We start from the raw sequence: 21,755 nt of genomic DNA on the forward strand, positions 1-21,755 counted from the left end.
ACATGAGGTAGCAGCAATCGTAATAGCCTTGGACAGACCTCTCAAGTCAGAGCAGAGGCCAGGACTGGAAGCAGGGCCTACTGCTGAATCCGATTTAACTGACCAAGGACAGGTTGCTGGTAACTCAGTGTTAGACTAAACCTCTAGCATCCTGTAATAATATTCTGACAAAGTTTCTATGTCTTAAATGAAATAGACACTTGCTTTTGGACCACATCCTTAGGAAAACAAAACAGGAGATTAATTAAAAGAAATCAGAAATTCTTGTGAGGTAGCTTGAAATTATTGGACAGACCCTTTCCTGAGTGGCTTTATTTGGAATGCTTGGTGTGGAGGCACGGCTCTCGTTTCTAATGTCAGATAAAAAGCACTCTCTCAGATCATTGCCCCACTGCCGAGAGCAAGCAGCCCAGTATCACACAGAGCTATGACTGTGCAATAACTAGACACTAGACTTTTATGAAGACGGGGGGGGGGGGGGAGTTTTGAATGGTTCAAGGAGAGAGCACAAGGAGAATTAATCCTCAACTGTGCATTTCCTGGGTTTCAGAGCAAGAACGATAACTCAGTGTGGCTGGTTGTTTGTCAACTGTAATTTTCCTTTCTTTTCTTCTCAGGAGGACAAGAAGATCTCATTCTTTCCTATGAACCTGTCACGAGGCAGGAAAGTAAGTTTCCCTGGCATGACCGTGTTCCTGATTTCCAGGTTATGACAGGGACACCAAACTCTGCTTAATACTCAGGCCCAGGCCCAGCAACAGCTCCCAGGAGGGCAGAGGAGTCCTGCAGTGGTCTCAAGAAGGCATATGTCCGAGTCACTTAAGGGCCTGAGCTGGAGGGCTGACAGGGAGCAGCTCAGGGCAGCTGCTGCCAACCCAGTTTTCCTAGCAGACCTCAGAGGCAAGCAACCTGCACACTGCTCCGGGAGTCTGAGTCTATCTCTCTGGAGACGTTTATACAGAGGCTGATGATGATTTATAGAGAGGTTGCAGAGAAAACTGAAGCATCAGATAGGAAGTTCCACCGAATAGACTTAAAATACCTTCTAAAACACAAAGGAATCAGGAAGCCCCCAATGGAGTGCAGACAGTGAAGTGTCTATTAGTAACAATGACTTTAAACAATGGTTGAAAACTCCCTAAATCTACGTGTTTTGACTCGGGATAGTTAAAATCCAAAAGAAGCAAAACTCCTGCTCCTTTCCACTGGCAGCTGCTGCAGCTGCTTTATCCTTTGTTAGTAAATTCCAGAAAGCAGGAGAGTCACCATCCTGAGGGCTAAACATGCATTTCTGCATGCAGGGCTTTATGGGTAATTTACCCCGGGTTAAGGCCTTAGCACGTCTCAGTTGTTGGCAGTTTGCCATGAAGATTCACTTCTGCAGAAGTACAGGCCTGCACCCTCATTGCAGGGTTTTAAATCTCCCCCCTCAACTGCATCTTCCTTTCTCTGTCTATAGTAAACTACACCCGACCAGTGATTATCCTGGGCCCCATGAAGGATCGAATCAATGATGACTTGATATCTGAATTTCCTGATAAATTTGGCTCCTGTGTGCCTCGTAAGTATCACCTTTGTTTCCTGTGAGCTAAAGCTGGAATCCTTGGTGGATAATCACATACAATCCTGTCCCTTTAAGAAGTATCTCTGGTGTGATTCATAAGTCACCAGTTACCCAGTGTCTGAGCACCAGATTTCATGTATCCACCTAGCACTTTTCACCTGGGCTGTCACAGGTATTGTTTTCTGTTGATAAGAGCTGACCTTCATCCCCAAAAGATAACAAGACCTCCTGAAACCTCTCCTACCACTTGAAACAACAAGCTATTATTTATAAGCTTCAGTGAGTTCTCCAAGATTGATGGAAATACCACTGCAGCATCTGTAGGGATAATAAGAAGCAAAAGCACACATTGAAATTGTCTCTGAATGACTTAGTGCATAGTAGGCCAGTCCTCAAGCCAAACAGTCTTGCCCTTGTGTTTTGATAGTCCCAGGTTATCAAGGTGTGTGTGTGTGTGTGTGTGTGTCTGTGTGTCTGTGTGTCTGTGTGTCTGTGTGTCTGTGTGTCTGTGTCTGTGTCTGTGTGTCTGTGTGTCTGTGTGTGTGTATTACTATATAGGATATATTATATATTATGTACTATATAGCATACACACACACACACACACACACACACACACACACACACACACAACATTGTCTTTAGTTGGGAAGGGGTGAGTAGAAGCCTGTTTATAGCATCTGCCTGTCTGAGCTACCATTTTTGAGAGAACTAAATGAGAGGAACTTGAATGTTATTGCACATGCCCTTCCGCCCTGCCCACACTTTCCATTTTCTTTTCCTGTTTTTCTTTCATTAATTGCACTGTTCTATGTTTATAAGTACATATTGATTATACAGGATTTTTTTAAAGTTAGCCAAAAAAACTGAAAAGTATACATAATCCCACATAATACCCAGAAATAAAATCATTCTTCCTTCCAATACATTTTTTCATGTATTTAAGTCTTTAAGTCTAAGTTGTTATATAATAATTTAAAATAATTATATTCACCAAAAATGATAGGCCTTTTATGTTTCCTTTCCTTTTTGATATAATGGGCTATGATAAAATATAATTATGTTATAAATTACTATAGCGAATATATTTTTTTACCTTTTGATCAATTTTAAGACAAATATTTAGAAAAAACTATTTGAAGGTTGAATATACATTAACTTTTGAAAGCTACATAGCTACTTCCCCTTTATCTTAACAAAATATTAACATAAAATTGTTAGATTTGCTGACTTTTGGTCCCACCTGAACAATGATTCTCTTACTATACATAAATGTAAGCCCCTAAACATATTCATAATCACATGCCACACTTTCTTGTGTCTTTCATAATCTATTTATGTGTCCTGTAGTGCTACATGTTTTGAAGCAGTGCTTATATGGAGACAGGATCTCACTGTGTAGACCCTACTGGTCTGGAACTCATGACCTTGCTTCTGAATCCCGAGGGATAGAATTGCATGTGTATAGGCTTACCCTCAGGTGTAGTGCTGTCTTGCTGAGTATGGATTGCGTTGCCTTCCTTTACAGAGTATTTTGTTTTTAGAAAACAATAATGTACTGGCAGATCAGCATGTTGTACTTGCAACTTGCTTTTAGAGCTGTGAAGATGGGCCTCAAGCCTTCTGATACATGGCTCTTTCTGCTACACCAAATGCCCAATTTCATATGAATTTCAGTATCTTCTAACACTAAGTGGCCTCTGGACTCTCCACTTAGACACAGCACTGAGGCAAAGGGGAAGAGATTTGCCCTCACAGCGTTCATCCCTTATAATTACAGCTGTGCCTTGTCTGTTGTCTGACACCTGAAACAAGTCATCTCTTGTATTTTGTCCTGTTATATCATTGCTTATCTGAAACAGTAAGGCTGTGACTCATGGCTGTGGCCCATCGTATTACAGATGACGTATATCCATGTATTTGTGGTAAAGGATGAGTAGAGAAAATACCACCTGGAAAAATGTGTCTTACTCTAAGTGTGTCTCAATTTCATTGTTTCTTCTCTCATAAAGATACTACGAGGCCAAAGCGTGACTACGAAGTCGACGGCAGAGACTATCACTTTGTCATTTCTAGAGAACAAATGGAGAAAGATATCCAAGAGCACAAATTTATAGAAGCCGGCCAGTACAATGACAATTTATATGGAACCAGTGTGCAGTCTGTGAGATTTGTAGCAGAAAGGGTACGTTTGCCAATCCTCTCATGACTCCCCTAAAGATTTCTGGTAGCAAACTGCTTTGGTCTTTGCTCCTTCTTCATTACAAATTAATGTCCATGCAGAGAATTACCTTAAAGCAATGTCATTATTCTTTAATATAAAATAAAATATTCTGACTGACTTGCAGATGAAGGGAACAGAGGACAACCATTAACCCAAAGACATTAACAGCCTGCAGATTATGGGGAATTAGTTAGTTCTTGGCTTACTATCTGACCAAGATTAATAAGACTGAACTTACGTATTAAGAGATCTTTGCTACTCATATTTGCCTAGATAGGCTGAGTTTGTTTTTCCTCTGAAAACTTAGCATGGTAGAAGGGAGATTCATGGGAGAGTGGTCCGGTCTTGTTGCCAGAAATTTTAACTTTGAAGGGGTATTAATACTACAGTCTCCTTCTTGACAATATCAGAAGCATGGAAAAGAGGAGAATATTGAAGGGAATCTAGGATAGGAACCCACTTTGCTGTGCCTTTAAGATCTGCTCATACATAGAGCCTCTCTCCTGTAACGGCATATGAATAATCCACAGGAGGAGAACAATTGTCTGTCTGTTTGACTCAATGTGACCCCTGCTTTTGATGTTACCTTCTTTCTGATATACTGATGAATTCAACAACTCACTTCCTCCACGGAGACCCAACATAATAGGTATATGGTTCTGTTTTTAAGAGGAGTGGGGTAAGAGGAAACTGGAAATCAGAAAGAGAGACCCATGGAAGATTCATAGACCTGGGAAAACAGCATGAAAGAAAAAAAAAGATGTCTCACCAAGAGCATCTCCAAAGCCAGGGTGTGCAGAGAGGAGTTGTCCTCCTGCCAGGAGTAAGAGATGAAAAGAGCTGCTCAGCAAACCCTGCAGTGGAGATGCTGGCGATTCTGCCTACTGGAAAATTCCTTTTAGATAAACAAACCCAGATCTATACAGTAGCCTTGTTTTAAGAAAGGATTTCCTGTATTTCCCCAGAAGGCACCAGACATGCCAGAGACAGAGGCCACCTAGGGAAAAGAGGTTCTGTATGAATTTGGATGCCTCTAGAAGTCAGAAAAATCGTATTTTCTCCTTTCTTGAAACCCTTCTACCAATCATCCATTCTACCAATTTAAGGGTAGCTGGCTTGTGAATTCAGTTTAACCCAGCAGAGTGGCTGTGACCTAAGCCTCCTGAATAACCAACACTGTACGAAATGAGTATTTAAGACATAGATAGGCAGGGAGTGAATTGGTTCTCTTCTTAGGAGATGTCCTGTATCATGTGTGGCTTCATGCAGGGGCCAAGACTAAAAGGCAGGCACCAAGTGGTGCTTGAAAAATTCTGACATAGCTGTCAATGTGTCCATAGGCAACCAAGGGTAGGAGCACCAAAGAAAAACCTTTGCCAGAGATGTCCACCTCATCCTCATTCCTAGGCAGGACTAGAGCTGAAGGAGAAAGACAACAACCAAAGCCCCAGCTGTGACATCATCGACTCTGGCTAAGGTCCTGCTCCTGGGCAGACACCATGACTTAGGCCAAAGTGAAGAGCACCATGATTCCTGCTACCTCATGCACACTGATCACACTCCTACCCACCACTATACCTCATGGAGACTGGCAGAAACAACACGAAGGGTGGCCTGCATTATGCTATCCCCTCCCTCCATGCAGCACCTAGGCTTACACCACTGGTCAGTGGAAAAATACTTTAGAATCTCATTACCAGACTCATTACCAGAGAGCCAGAGATGCCCCAGATCTTTAATAGAAATATCATTGATAATACCAGAGGAGCAACCTATTGCTTAGCAGGCAAAAACTCATATATATAAAATAATTTTTAAAACTTAAAAAAATTGCAATTGATAGCCTCAACAACCAATTAGATAAAATGGATTAAGATTATATAAACAGCAAGGCATGGATTTTGTGTTTGTTTGTTTGGCCGCAGTCAGAAAAGCACACAAAGGTTAAGGAGAGAAAAAGCTTCAGGACACAGAAAAACGAGAGAAGAAAACCACACACACAAAATAGTAGGAGGCTTTTAGGGCCCTGAAATAAGAATGAGTAAAATACAATGTTACTGCAGAACACTGCATGCAGGATACCAAAAGTACAGCAATTTTTAAGCTGCTACAAAAAAATGGCAATATGATTATCGGAGACTAACCACAGATTTCTCAACAAAAATTCTATCATGTAAAAAGGAGCACAGTGAGATAGCCCAAGTCTAGAATTAAAAAGCTGTACCTAGCAAGAATAGCCTTTAGAGGGGAAAGGGAAATGGATACCCAGCAAGACCAAGAATCACTGAGGTATTCGTGGCCATTAGACTAGCTTCACAGAAGCCAAATAAGATAAAAACAAAACCTAAGAAGAGACACAGCCAGGTGTGGTGATGCCCGCTGTATCCTCAGACTTTAAATGCTATTGAAAGTTCAGAGACAGCCTGGACCACATGGGGAGGGTCCTGGTAAGGAGAGACAGAGAACGTCACTATGTAGTCAACAGAGATATACACACTCTACGTGTGTCAGAGGGCTCACTTTTATAAGCCTGGCTCTGGTGCAATGGCAGTAGAGACACGAGTGAGGCTCAAGTACAATAGCAGTGCCGTAGCCACTGGTAAGTTTCCCCTGCTCACACAAATACCACTTCACCTATGCTCCTATAATCAGCCCTATTTAAACTCACTAAGTGAAAGAGGTATGTTGAGAAGAGGAAAGAGATTCATTGGCCATTGGAGTGGGACAAGGAGAATAAAAGGGTTGAATATGATCAAAATATATTGAAGAGTCATAAAAATGGTAAGACATATGGTTGTGGACTAGAAAAATTAATATTGCTACAATGTCCACACTACCCATCCTCAGTAATCTTGAGTACCAATTTGATGGAATTTAGAATCACCATAGCAACAAATCTCCAGGCATGTCTGTCTGCAAGAAGATTATTCAGACCAGGTTAATTGATGTGGAAGAACAACCTTAAGTGTGTGCATTGTTCCATGGTGTCCCAGACTGAATAGAAGGAGAAAAGGCTGAACCCCAGCATTCACCTCTCTCTGTTTCCTATCTATGGCCAGCTGCTTCCTGCTCCAGCCACCATGACTCCTCCACCATAACGGCTTGCATCCTTCCTCCTATAATTTGCTTCTGCCTGCTATTTTATTGGAGCAACAAGAGGAGGAAATAATATATAGCCCAAAGTCGCAATATAGTACAATCCCTATCAAAATATGAATGATTCTTCACAAAGCTTGAAGTAATTTAATCCTAAAATTTATATGGAAGCACATGCATAAGAAAAGAAAAAAAAACACCAGCACCTAAAAAAAAGGAACCAACATTCCAATTCCTAAATTCAAGAGATAGCGTACAGCCAGATTAATTAGAGCAACAATGATTTTGATTAAGATCGAATATCAGACACACAGACCATTAGAACAGGCTAGGTTTGCTGAAACAAACCAACACATAGACAGCCAACTGTTCTCAATAAAAATACCCAAAAGTCTGAAGAAAGAGAGAGTTTATTCAATGTAGGATACTTTTTAAACTGGATTCCTTTGTGCAAAATTCTGACACTTGACTTCATTTCATCCTATACATAAATCCTGTCAGCGTAGACTGTGGAGCTAAATGAGAGACCAGAAATTCCTTAACTGCTAGGGGATAAAAAGGACTTCAAGGTATTGGATCAGGCCTTAACCACCCAGAAAACGTTTTTTAATGGATAGATGGGGTTACCTCAAACTAAAAAGTTTGTACACAGCAAAGAAAGTGCTATGAGGATAAAAAGGCAAAGAAATGCTGGTATTTTGTAGGGAAAATGAGAGCTAGCATAGCCATCATTAGAGTAAAACTTCAAGCCTAAAGCCAGGGCCTGGAGAGATGGCAGTTAGGAGTACTACCAGCTCTTGCAACCATAACTCCAGCTGCAGGGGATCCAGTGCCTCTGACCTCTGCCAGCACCTAAAGGTGTGCACGTAGCCTACACGAACTCACATGCATACACTTAATTAAAACAGTGAATCTTGAAAACTAAAACTAGAGCTACCTGAACTATCTGTCCTACTGTTGGCTACATATTCAAAAGATATAGATAGATTCAGCATATCAAAGAAATTTTTCCAGGTCTATGGTACTTATGGCAATGATATTAATGACTAAGACATAGAATCAACCTAGGTGTATGAAGCAAATGAATAAAGAAAGTCTAAGATAGATAGATAGATAGATAGATAGATAGATAGATAGATAGATAGATAGATAGATAGATAACCTATCATCTGCAGCAAAATGAATGGAACAATGTTACATTGGTGACCCAAGCTATTCACACTAAGACATGTTCTACATATTCATTCTCATATGTTAAACAATATTGACCTCAAAGAATAGTAATTACTAAAAACCAAGAAACCTGTTTGTTTAGGAGAGGGTAGAAAGAGTTTTCTTGGCTTGATCAGTACACACAGCAAGCATATATAGGAATACCACGTTGAACCCTGTTAATAGATAGAATTGATGTCTTTCACAAACATATCAAGATTAGGAAGTTTAATGTCTGAGAATACACTAGAATATCTCTAGATTCATCTTCCCAGCAGGCAGTCTATCGCGTTATAAGGACTGTTTCTAGTAAGTAACCTAGAAGGATGCATCTGTTTTCCTCTTTGGACATGTAAGCACCGCCGGTGTTGACTGAGAAGAATGCTGTCTAGTGCATAGTGGAACTGCGTTTCACCTTTCCTGTAACCAATGTGCTTCACAGCCAGCAACCTCAGCTTTATTAACTCAGCGATGAGGCATGAAGCATCCTGGTGTGTTTCCCATAAGCATTCAAGCATCCGCTGCACTCTTCCTCTTATACAGACAACATGCATTTTCCATGTACTACTGACTTAGGACTGTGCCTATCTACATAAACATGCCTTTTATCTTGTGTAAACTTCTCTTAGCCTCAAAATAATAAGGCCATTTCTCCCCGGGAGGTAGAATGAGATGTGGCAAATCATTGTATTTTCCCAGAAATATTTTATGAAGTAGCTCCCGGCACCAAGCATCCGCGGCTTTGGAAGCCAAGTTAAATGAGGTGTGTTATAAAGGAGGAGGCTTTGATCTGTTAACAAACCACTGTAATACTCACTGAAAGAGTAGACATTGAACCACATAAAACTGAAGGGAATGCTTCTGTGTCCGCCTTCTGTCGTGTACGTATCAAGACAGAGTGCACATAAGCACTGAGCAAATGTAGAGAATTGCTAAAAGCTCCTGTGATCACCATCCTTCCAGATCTAACACTGGTTAAAATGATGAGATGTTTACTCAACCAGTTCCGCCCAAGCTCAAAAGCTGAGCTTCGGTCTTCCTACTAGTGAATTTGGGGTTGTTGGTCAATATCATCAATATTGCTAAAGCTTAGTATTTTCTCCTGTAAAACAGTCAGTAATACCTACTTTGCACTTCAAATTATTCACTCAAGTGGGATTTTTTTTCCCAGTCTTTAGAAACCCAACACTTCATACCTCTCTCTAAAACATGCTGTATTTTATTTCATTGAACACTGGCCATTTTTCTTGATATCTTTAAGGTATTTTTCTTATCTTTCTACCAGGGCAAACACTGTATACTTGATGTATCGGGAAATGCTATTAAGCGGTTACAAGTTGCCCAGCTCTATCCCATTGCTATCTTCATAAAGCCCAAGTCTCTGGAACCTCTGATGTAAGTAGAGGATAAATCCTCATCTAGCTCCCTGCTCTGAGTACACAGCAAGCCACAGCAGTTTGTCATAAAGGCTTTCAGATAGGAATGGCAGTGTCGATCATTAGCATTTTCCTCTTTTAATATATATAAAATTATAAAATATTATTTTACATTATATTACTTTATATTTATATTATCTTATATTGTTAAATATTATATATTGTTGTAAATATGTTATAAGTGTTATTAATAATGACATTTATATTTTATATATTATTAAATATTATATATTTAATTCAATATATATTTAATGTTTTGAGTCAATAACTCTTTGCTACTTTATGAATTGTTTTCATCTTTACATTTTCTATTTGTTGGCAGCTTTATTTGGTCTAAGAGGTTTATGGAGGGATTGGGCAGTTATTTTAGCTTTGGTTTTAATTTTTACCAATCACAGAGGACTATCATCTTTGTATTGTTTCTTAACTTTGAGAACAGTTTCACAGGTAAATCTTTAAATGTGTTATGTTTTGTTTTGTTTTTATAAAGGGTACAAATATTTCAGAATTTTTCCATTGACATTCTACACTACCTTTAATAGAATTCTGACTCTACCTTATGATATGCAGACCCTGGTTCTTCACAGAACCTTCCCTAGTGACATGACTATACCCTTAATTCATCATCTCCACATCTGTGCAAATACATAAGCATGGGAAATGCATGGAGGGAAGTGCATGGATCTGATGTTGTTTCAAAGCATTTCCAAAGGTCTAGTAAAATACTTCTCTTCAAATCCAGTAAGCAAATTTAGGCAGATGTTCATGATCTAACCGAACGCCCATCTAGACAGTTTCCATACAGCAGTGAGACTACTGTAGGTAAGGTAGCAGAGCAAAGAGGCCACAATCAGAGACATTGAGAGTGGACAGTAAGGCCAGCTGGATTTTTTAACCAATGATCCTTCATATAACCTTAGCACAAGTTGCTTGAGCTTCCCAAGGTTGAACAATGTCACAGGGGCTCATTTAGTCCTTATTATACAGTAAGTGCTCAGAAGATAACATTATTATTGCAAAATACACAGGGTTACTTTTTATGAATCACTAATTCAATCTTATCCTCATAAAACACATAAGCAACTTCCTGGAGAAAGCCAGAGACGAGGTCAGTGCCTCTGCTACAAGAGCCTGGCTTCAGCACTGCCTCCAGGAGAGGCAAACACAGGCCTTAAGAGAATGTTGTTGGGCTGAACCATGCACAACACACTGGAAAACAACGCTTATGGAAAAATGGTAAAAATAGAAGGTACTTATTCCCAGAGATGAAAGCCATTGTTTCCTGAGTATATCAGTTACCTGTTTGCTCTCCTCTGAGGACAAAGCTGCAAATTGAACCACATTAGTTAGAATGGCAGCTGCGATGATAAACTTCAAACACGTAGTCTATCTCTGGGGAAATCACCAGAGTTGTATCCTAAGAACAGAATATATCCCCACAAGTAAAGTAGACAAGAGTTTTTGCCAAGGCAGAAACTAGGAAGCAACCATGAAGAACATTAACCCCAATTATCACATAGAAAATGTGTACAGATGATGAAATAGTGCTCTTGTTGTTACTCCAACGGCACACATTAAACTTCTTCTGTGAGGGGTATTTCACACAAATTAGTTAAGTGACCACAATGCCATTATGTAAAAGTGATTTATAATCTGTAGACCGCCATACAAAGCTATGCAATGTTAACCTTAAGAGGAGAAAAGTGGTGCTTGGCTCTTGGGAATAGCCTCATAAAAGCTCATTTCAGAAATAGAAATTAGTCCACATCATAAACACACAAGGGACGGATGACTTCCTAGCATAGGAAAGCCTGAGGGACCAAGAGCAGTGGCACACCCTTAGTCCAGTGTGACGCTGGGAGACAGCCCATCTGGTGCTCAATGGAAGATCAACTTCTTCCATAACTACCAGATGATTCATGTAGTTCTGCCTTAGGGCCCTGTCACAGGCACTTATCACCAAGGAAGAGTAAGCATGCCAAAGGCTGGATGCCACAGTGAGGACAGTGTCTTTGGCATAATGTGTTTCAGCCATATCCATGGATCTGCACTGCTGTGGTGATGACACTCAGCCTTCTATAATCTCATTACTAACGGCTGTTGTTTATGGCTCACTCTTTCCTCGGGATTTTACTTCAGGAGCAATGCTGCCTTGAATTGCCCATTCCCCAGGAAGGAGCAAAGCTCGGTCAGCTGGAACAAAAGCATAGCGGCTGTCACAACGAGACAGTGACACACCATCACACACATTACCTCTCCTGTGCATCATCTACAGAGCTGATTAGCAAGCACACAGCTGCCTCTTAGGAGGAACATAAATTCAAGGGCATATATGAAAGATATTTTCATAATATGCTGCCTCCTGACTTCTGTGCCTACCCCATAGGAATGAGAAGCTTTCCTGTGTCCATGCATCCTATTCCCACCAATGGTCTTTTATGGCTTTGTACCCATGATGCATTGTGTGTACCCCTACTTGCATCTATGCCATAACCATATTTATTTCCCTCATTCACCATTTAGTCATCCACTCATTTGACAGCTATTGAATCAAGCTGATGTCATATGCTAATGAACAAGCCATAGGCTTCCCCCTCAAAGAACCTGAGGCTTAGGTATGAACTCTGAGAAATACAATGAGACTATTTATAGCAACAAAGGTGCAGGAACACGGAAATACTTACTTTGTACTTCAGTTCTCAGTATCATCCAAATCCATGTCCGACTTCTTTCTTTACATAGCTGTGTTTCAAAAGATACTAAACTTTGGTATAATACGATTTGGTAGGCTGTAGTTGTGGGAAGGGGCTCAATTTCTTACTCTAGAACTCTGATTACTTTATAGACAACCTTAAGGAAGACCCCTCTCCATTTCAAGCCCCCATAACTTGCACAAGGAAAGGGATTGACTAAGCCTAGGGGTTCCAAAACTGGATCTCTTGTGTCCAAGTGGCACACAAGGCCCTGACACCTTCAGAAATGTACCTAACCAGGCAACCTAACCAGGCAATCAAAACCTAACCATAACCTAACCAGGCAATCAAAATGTCTATTCGTTTGGTTGAACCTCTACCCTTAGTGCCTAGAGGCTATGGGAGAACAATACCAATATGAGAATGGGAATCAATTTCATGTTAGAGAGAATTAGAAAAATGTCCATTTTCCTCCCACCTTCTTGTCCTTGAGACTAGGTTAGGTAGCACTTTAGTTACCATATGATCAAACAACATTCTTCTATATAATTAGTGAGAAACCAGACTAATAGAAAAGACAATCATGGCATAATTCCTTTATAGTCCATTTTCCTATCTGAGCAAATATCAAGCAGCCATCAAATTTTCTTTTTGGTTTTTACCCTTTAAATACATTACAATTTACAAATAGTAATTCTATGTATTGATGGGATATGGTATAGTAGTTTGATTCATAAATACAAAATGTAATGGACAGATCAGACTCCTCAAATATCCATCATTTTGAATCATTCTTGAGATCATGCCAAATCCCTATTAACCATTTAGAAATAGTCAACTGACTGCTGTCAACCACATTTAGCCTAGAATGCCATTAAACATTAGAGGCGATTCCTTTTTTCTGACGGTACCCTACACCCTACGTTAGAGATCCTTCTATACCAAGCTCCTCTCTCCTAGCTCACCATTTGACTAAGTTGCTCGATTATAGTCATATTTGAAAATATTGTGGTCCCAGCACTTTTCAGTGATTCTGCATCCACTGTAGTTCAGTCCCCTAGCAGACACATTTGCTGTCATTTGTTCATAAGAACAGGAAGTCTAGAGTTCTCGTCACTATGGCCATGACTCGACGTCTGTACAAGTTGAGTAGTTAGAGCTACAGAACCCCTCAGGGATCTGCTCTACTCTGTATAATACTCCAGAAGCTCTGAGGGTTTCTGCTCACCAGACTCGCATGGAAGGTGGACAGTAGACATTAAGAGGGATGCAGGCAAGAAATTAACCCTTTTATAAGGTTATACTCTTGAGTATAACCAAGGCCAGTGCTCTTGGTATAGTGCTGCCTAATAAACCCAAATATATGCTCATCTTTCCTCCGGCTGATCACTTCTGGAATGCTGTCTTCATGTCATGTCCTACATATATTTTAGAAATGTTGAAACCTACTCAAAGCCAAACAAAGGAAGTTTAGGTTTAGAAATACAACAAAGAAGTTGTTGCGGAGCAGTCTGTTCTGATGAGGTGTAACCTCAAGAGACACATAAGCACTCCATTTAAATACACTGGGGCCTGCTGGAAAGGACGTTTATAGTCCTGCTCTAGGGACTGCAGGGAAGCAAACAGAGGTCACAGATGACAAGAGGACAGGTTCTACTTTAATCCTGTGCTGCACATTCAGCTGAGAGGAGAGTGGGCACCCTAGCAAGTGACCCTCAGTGGCTGAAATGGTTTCACCAACGAGTTCAAAATGAAGCCTTGACAGCTACTAGGATTAAACTATGCTTCCTACAGGGTTCATTTTAAAATTTCGGAAACTTGTTATATTCTCTTTGTGTCCTAATATCAAACCCTCATTTTCTCAGGGAGATGAATAAGCGTCTAACGGAGGAACAAGCCAAGAAAACCTATGACCGGGCAATTAAGCTAGAACAAGAATTTGGAGAATATTTTACAGGTAAGTTTCCTCAACTCCCTGGTACTAGAAGAAAAGATAGATGTCTTGGTGCTATACCAGGCATAGGCTCCATGCCTGGGAAAGCTAGATCCCAAATCCTTCCATTGCTTATACCCTTGTCTGCCTTGCCCATTTGGTTTAGAGCTCTGGATTCTCTCCTCTCTCATTCCTGGTTCTCCACTGGTCCTAAACCATGAGTGGCAAATGCCCTGATCTATCTCCTGCTATTAAGGAGATCTTAGACATGCTACCTCATTAAACTGTCTCCCTGATATTTTCAGAAAACTTGAAAATGAATGTTTTAAGGCTCAAAACAGGTAGTGTCTACAATAGTTACTATCCTGCAGCCTCTACCTTGAAGACCTCCAGAACTATCTCCTCAATCAGCAGCATGAGACAAACCCACTTGGAGACGTTTCAAGACCAATAATAGCTTTGATTTTTTTTTAACAATGTCTTTGGCAACAAGATATTGTGGGGAATATGAATTTCTTGTGGATGTCCTGAGTTCCCTCTCCTTCTCTCCTCTGATGAAAGACTGATAAAATCCAGAGAGAAACCAGTCTTGGGGGAATTTTTCTAACAGCAGATTCTCAGTGATTGATAACAAGGTACTTGAGTCTGGGGTGTAGGGCAGAGTGGCTTTCATAAGGCTCAAAGTTTGATCCCAGCATCCTTCAAAATAACAGCGACTTCCCTCATGAATTACTGGCATGAAATGAGATATTGTTGCAGTTGCTTTGAATACCAAAGGCACCACGAGCAAGGCACTGTGTAATTATTTTTACTAAAGCTCATATTAAGGTGTCTTTTAGTAACATGAGTGATTTTAAAAGAGCATTCAGGTGGGGAAAATCTGAGGGCTGGAGTTAGGAACACTTGCTACTCTAGAGGACCCAAGTTCAGTTTGCAGGTGAGAAAATTAGATCGAAATAATAACCATTTGGCTCATAGTTTGCACTCATAGGTAGATTACTATAGTGTGATCTGAAGATTGTGATGTCAACTCTACTTCAATAATAATTCGTCTTGAAGTCTTGGTGGCATACGGATGGGGCTGATGAGTTTGGGAAACCCAACTCCAAGAGAGCATTTATTGAAGGAAAAAAAAAACTGTGTTCAATTCTCCACTGAGAGCCACGTGTCTTAGTAATTTACAACTTAGTGATTTATATCTCCTCTTATTTATGTTCCTTATCAGGTATTCATAGTTTAAATATTCTATGAGATAAAAATCTTTCTTTACAAAATAACTGGTGTTTCTGGGTGAACTAAGCTTGTCCTTCAAACCTCTTATTATTTCCATATCTATGAGACCTGAATTTCAGCCTTCATAAAGTTTAGAAGCTCTACAGCCAAACAGGGAAGCTCAGTCTGAAACTGCTGTGTGTTCTGCTCCAGTGCCTGGCTCAAGAGCAGCCATCCATGAAACAAACACTTTTTTGCTAGAGTTGTGAACAAACACAGAAAGCGCTAAGATTGGGATGCATTTATTACTAACCTAGGGCAGGGAAAGAATATTTTAAGCACTACTGAGGTGACCGTTCTTGTGTAAGCACCCTGCATTTTCCCCCCCCCACTTAAAGGGGACATTAACTCCTGGTGTCTGTCACTGATTTCGGTTAGGTGAGAGATCACAGTCCTCACCCCCAAGGCAATGCCTCCTAACTCTTGCTATTTTTGTCTCTGCAACAGCTATTGTCCAAGGAGATACCTTAGAAGATATTTACAACCAATGCAAGCTTGTTATTGAAGAGCAGTCTGGACCTTTCATCTGGATTCCCTCAAAGGAGAAGTTATAAATTAGCTACTGCACCTCTGACAACGACAGAAGAGCATTTAGAAGAACAAAATATATATAATATAACACTTGGAGGCTTTTATGTTTTTGTTGCATTTATGTTTTTGCAGTCAATGTGAATCCTTATGAATGTACAACACAAACTGTGTGAAGCCATGAAGGAAACAGAGGGGCCGAAGGGTGGGACGGAAGAGACATAGCAGTATGCAGGAAGGCTTGGGTTTGCTCAAAGTGCCAGGTGTAGGGATGAACCTCTGATGGGCTCTCTGCCCTAGAGACGGGCAGCCTTCTCACCCCAGCAGATGTCCAGAGCTGATTTAGCTGCTGAGCTCTCTGTGTTTGCTTTAAGAAAAGTTGCCAGCACTCGAACCTCACCAATCTACCCTTTACCAACCTCTGTAATTGGTACACTTTGAATTTTATAACTATGCACATCCTTTGATTTCTTAACAAGCAAAGGAAATAGGGAAAACAGAAAGGAGTCCCTTTGGAGATGACATACCATCAGGGGAGGATGATTACTTAGTTTCCTTGGCTGGCATGTGCAAAGACCAGCGTGCCGTGTGTGGAGGACTAACGTTACTGAAGGGGGTTCCACCTGGCCTAGCTTTAGGACTATCAATTGTCTATTTTGCCATTTATAAGCTGAAAGAAGGCACTAAAGATGAGAATAATTTATACAATAAATATATTAAATGTATAGAAATGAATTTCTATAGGTTAAAAAGTTTTGTGAAATATTTTGTAAAGACTAACAGAAACATTGAAAGACTGAATGTCCGCACTCTCAGCAGGTGATCAAATTTAAGACTTTGAGGCTGCACTCTCCCTTTTGTCGCCAATGATCCATTCAGAGCATCTGAGTTCCCTCCAGGTCTGACAAAGACTTCCCCTTCACCCCTCTCCCCACGGCCATGCACACTAGCACACTAGCGATACACTCTTATGGAACTTGCTCCTTAGTAAGTTGCCCTCATGAATATTTTTGGACGAGATTTTTGTTACAATTCTTTAAGCCCATGGCTTTTCAGAGACAAACTCATGCAAATAATCGAAAGGGAAAGATTGCTTTCCTCTAGTTAAGTAGCCTGAGCCAACCACGCAGATAGTCAAATAACTTTGTTCCTAGCTACTTGTATACAGTTCAAGAACTATTCAGTATTCTGGCAAACCATAAGTCATTAGAATTATCTTTTCTTTGTTTCACAGAGCAATTGAAGTGTTTTGTAACAGTCCAAGTTGGCATTACAGGGGAAGATCTGTCCTGAGATGCACTATTTCTCTAAGGAAGAGAAAAAAGAGAAGTTATCTAGTTGGGAGTGATGAGGGACGCACTTTGTTTCAGTATATAGGGCAAAGAGAACCACAAGAAAAGGACAATTTATGGCTTTGAGCTCAACCAATTGAATTGCCTTCCTTAGGGCTGCACCTGGACCAAGTTTATTTTTCTAACAATTATACTAATAATGATTTTAAAAGAGAAACCTCCCAGAGCCTATAAGCTGAAACACAAGAGTTAGCTTCCCACTTTAGCGCTGATGCTGTCGTCAGCCCTGGTTCTGCCCAAGGTGTTTTGAGAGAGACTTTTTAGTGTTATTAATAACCACTCATGTCTGGGTTCTATGCATGCCCGGATTAAGCCCCATCGCCTTATTTCTGGGGTACATCAAGACCTGGCAGGGATCCTGCCACACTGTGCAGTCAACCAGCACATAGGCTGGAGTACAAGAACAAAAGACAGAGCCATCAGAGTGATGGGGCTTCTTCTAAGTTAGAACATCAGAGCTTAAAACTGAGAGTCTCTTTCCAAAATCAAGGGTCATTCATCTTTTACGAAATACCATCGTCTGCCCAGTTGCAGTCACCAAAACAAACATTTAATTGCAAAAAGTAAGCATCTACCTAGAGTCTTGAGGCTGCCTTTGCCAAACGAAGAGGTACCAAGCAGCCACGTGTATCTTTTTCCCTCAGTTTTCTAGAGATAGCCTTAGAGGGCTCAAAAACGCTAAAAGATGTGTCCACGTCTGCAACTCACCAGTTTCAGGTCACGGCCAACTTCCATCAATATAGCTCTCAGAAGTTTTCTGCCACTAGAATGCCATTCCTGATCCCAGCTCTCTTTATAGGCCACCATGATAACTTCTTTGGTTTCTCCACTGAGCATGCAACCATTTACCTTAGAGGACTGTCATTAATGAGTAGATGTTTTCTCTAGTTGTGTGACGTGCTTTCCATTTGATAGTATTGCTGTGGCTGAGTACAATCAAATTGAACCACAAACCACTGGTTTTGTAGTAATACAATTATTTATTTTCCCAGTATAGATGCTTCCGGATTAGCATTAGCACTGATTTTTTATGTAGATTTATATAAATATAAATACATATATATTTGCTTGATGAATCACCAAGCACCTTGGTGAGAGGGTCTTTTCCTATAGAATTCACTCATCCATTTTGTTGTGTCGTCCTGCTCTTCCCAATGTTGAGGTCTCTATGGCTCCAAAGAACTGGTGTATTTTGCAGCAAATCCAATGACATATAGGGAAATGGCATGAAAGTCACCCAGATCACATCTGGTGCAAATGCACCTGGAGCCTTGGGCCAGATTGGTGCTAACACTGCAAACTTTGTCCGGAGCTCTCTCCAATCTGAAGGCTCGCTGGGGGCACAGTGTCACCTTCACATGCTGGGCCCTTTCGGAAAAGTGCCAGATCGTGTCACTGGTGCTATTTTTCATGCTCTGGTACAATGTGTAGCACCATGGGGGTCTCAGCTTTACCAAAACCGAAATCCCACCTGTCAGCCAATTATTGCTGAGGCATTTGCATATTGCTCTTTTCCATGAGATAGGATGGCCTATTCTTTGAAGGCCCTTTCTCCCAGACCCAAATTCAGGGGTTGGCTCTATCCACTTTGCAAACCCATCTAGATGAAGCTACACTCGGGTGCCTCTGTGAGCTGTCTTAGACCCTACTGCCAGCCCTTCAGGACAGAGTCAACGGATGCTCTGTACACCTCTGGTTCTCATCTCTTTCTCCTCCTCAGTTTTCCTCCTCATCTCCTCTCATCATCTGCCATTTTGACCTTCTCTTTTTATCCTTCCTGGGTTGTTGAACTTGCCCCTCCCTCTCTTTCCTCTGTCTGTCTTTTTCTGTCCCTCTCTCCTTTCTCCATCTCCTGTTCCCCTTACTCCTCCTCCTCCCAGACATGCCCTCCCTCCCTCCTCTCTCATCTCACACAGTTCTGGTCATCAGTACATCCGGCTCCTTAGTTTTCCTGTCCTATAAAGGGCACACGGCTGATTCAGACAGCAAGTCCACACAGTGGACTAATGACATAAATACTTGGGGTCACCATTTATTTACTCAGCCCAGAAAACAAAGCTGAGTGTGAGGCCCTCACCTGGAGCCAGTCTGCACCACTGCCCCAGCAGTGCTGATGCAGGAGCTGTGGGCCCCGGCACCTAACTCACTCCCAGCACCGCCCAGGCTGAGGATGCTTCCTTTCCACAGAGGCAAACTCTGGCCCCAACAACTATTCTAATGAACCTCATTGAAGCCATGACACCGCCCTGGTTTGGAGAGAGATTTTTCCCTCTATATTCTTTTTCCCGTTTCCATGTGAAGCCCCTCTGCTTTTCAGCTGGCGATTGCTCTGGTGAGACTGAATGGACTTGCTAGCGAAATGACATCTTTTTTTTTTTTCCTGTCTTGGTCCTGCCTAAAATTCCTACAAAAGAAAAAAAAAGCATTTAAGTCAAGGACTAAGGCTAAATTTATTATACTAATGAGTCACTCCTGGGGAGACATCAGTTCCCTTAAAGCATGTGGAGTACCTCCTGTGACAACTGATTTTCCAGGAAACTCCATAGAGAATTCTGTGGATATGCATTAATTATTTAAGGGTATGGTATACGTGGTATGCATACCACGTATACACATTACCTGAGGTAAGATTCAATGTGGTTGGAAACACATACACACTTCAGTCTGTAAATATTCTTCCTCACTGAAACCTGTGCTTCAGAAACCATTTCTCGTACAGCTGTGCAGTTTATTGTAGCAGCTGGAGACAAGCTAAGGCAGGCAGTGAATTTAGACTAAGATCAGCTGAAAGAGTAGTTTCTCCCTTGCAGCTCACAAGGACAGACAGCTAAGTGGCGAGGTTGACTCCCAATGGGATGGCGAACTTTTCTTCTTTTCAAATTTGTGTTTCCTAAGTGTATCTTAACTTCTGAGTGCACCAGGTTGTACCCATTAGATCCTTTTACTATGACAATTTTGTGCTTCTCTCTGACAGGATGCTTCTCCATCAAGCTGTAATGCAGGATGGGAGGGGAGGGAAGGAGGGAGGGGGAATTACTCCTTGCCTGGCTGGAGTTTACAGAGACACTGCACAGCTTACACTCCTGTTAAGTGTAAATATTCAACACTTCCATTCCATTTGTGTAAAAAATAAAGCACACACGATTATAAAATCAAGATGTATATTTCATACTCCGTGTGTCCATGAATATTTTTTGCGTTTCCAGATGTTGGTTGAGGCCGCATTGTAAAAATGCCTGATAGAGTGTTTATTATAAACATGCCGTGGTTTTCTTATATAAATATTAAAACAATTTCTACTTTATAGCAAAATTATATTCTCCAAAAGCATAATTGTGTCATTTTGTAAGAGAATCACTCATTTCTATTTTTATCCATTATGTCTGATTTCAAAGCAAAAATGTAGTCAGAATATTTTTGCGCTGGAAAATGTTGGCACTGCTGAGAGGAACTGACAGCACTGCATTTGCATATTTTTAAATATTTGATTAACATCTTTCCTTTTAATCAGATTTTTTTCCAGGAATGAATAATGTATTAAAAGGTATTAAAAGTTAGGCTTTCTAAGACATGCCTCTAGATGAAGAAAAAATTCCCAATATCAGAAAAGGCTAAGAATACAGTTTTTTTTCTTTATCTCATACTTAAGGCACAAAGAAAGGCCTAATTTGGAGACACAATATCATTATACACCCTAGGGTCACCAAATAAACCAGCACCAGCAAACCGAGCATATCAAAGCTGCCAGGTGAAGGAATCAGTGTGGTAAATTCTTTGGTTTAAACATACTGTCCTCTTGGCATTTAGGTAACGCAGGTATTAAAGCTGAAGATCCGAAACAAATTCCTCCCAGGAAAAGGGTAAAAATGTTTACATCAATGCAGTCACTCTCAAGTATGACATGTAATATGTTATCACTGATTGGAACACCGATTCCGGAATCCAGCTCAATTGACCATACTATCCTGGTCATCCCCGTGACCCATTGGGGGCGGGGGGTATTGAATGGTGCAATTCGGGGTAAACAGAGCTTTCCACTTGAACGCATTGAGGCTGTAAGACCAGAACAGTGCAAACCTCTGATGGCAGGAATCCTATTACCATTGACATTCACGTAGCCTTGCCTGCTTTACTATTAATGTTATTCTCCATAAAAGCCAGACTAATTTTGATGATAAGTGTCAATTCAGAAGAAAACAGCTGGAGGAGGCGCCCCTGATTTTTGTACCCTATTTCATTTTCACATCGTGATCTCTCTAGAAGTCTCGAAAACTAGAAGTGTTTAGGATCTCTGAACCTAAACAGGCTTAACTACAAGTAAGACCTGTGTGTTAGCAGGTACACAGACCAACCAAGGCCCAAAACCAAGAAAGATCTGTCAAGGGAAATACCAGCTTTCTTGATATAACCAGACACCGTCTCCAAAGGGAAGGGTGTCTTACCCT

The 21,755-nt window shown here is 40.8% G+C and overlaps 1 protein-coding gene across 36 annotated transcripts in view; it reads left to right on the forward strand.

Moving 5' to 3' along the window:
• Positions 1-20,481, forward strand: part of Dlg2 (discs large MAGUK scaffold protein 2) — a 2,051,694-nt gene extending 2,031,213 nt beyond the window's left edge. For 35 of the 36 annotated variants that reach the window (XM_039089312.2, XM_039089327.2, XM_039089335.2 and 32 more), the window contains 6 exons: positions 618-668; positions 1,460-1,561; positions 3,577-3,749; positions 9,382-9,491; positions 14,091-14,182; positions 15,878-20,481. In XM_039089312.2, the coding sequence (XP_038945240.1) occupies positions 618-668; positions 1,460-1,561; positions 3,577-3,749; positions 9,382-9,491; positions 14,091-14,182; positions 15,878-15,984 (635 nt within the window). In that variant the 3' untranslated portion in view covers positions 15,985-20,481. The remainder of the gene's footprint in view (positions 1-617; positions 669-1,459; positions 1,562-3,576; positions 3,750-9,381; positions 9,492-14,090; positions 14,183-15,877) is intronic. The other variant, NM_022282.2, reaches the window with a different exon arrangement.
• The last annotated feature ends 1,274 nt before the right edge of the window (positions 20,482-21,755 follow it).

This window comes from Rattus norvegicus, chromosome 1, assembly GCF_036323735.1.
Source record: "Rattus norvegicus strain BN/NHsdMcwi chromosome 1, GRCr8, whole genome shotgun sequence".
NCBI lineage: Eukaryota > Metazoa > Chordata > Mammalia > Rodentia > Muridae > Rattus > Rattus norvegicus.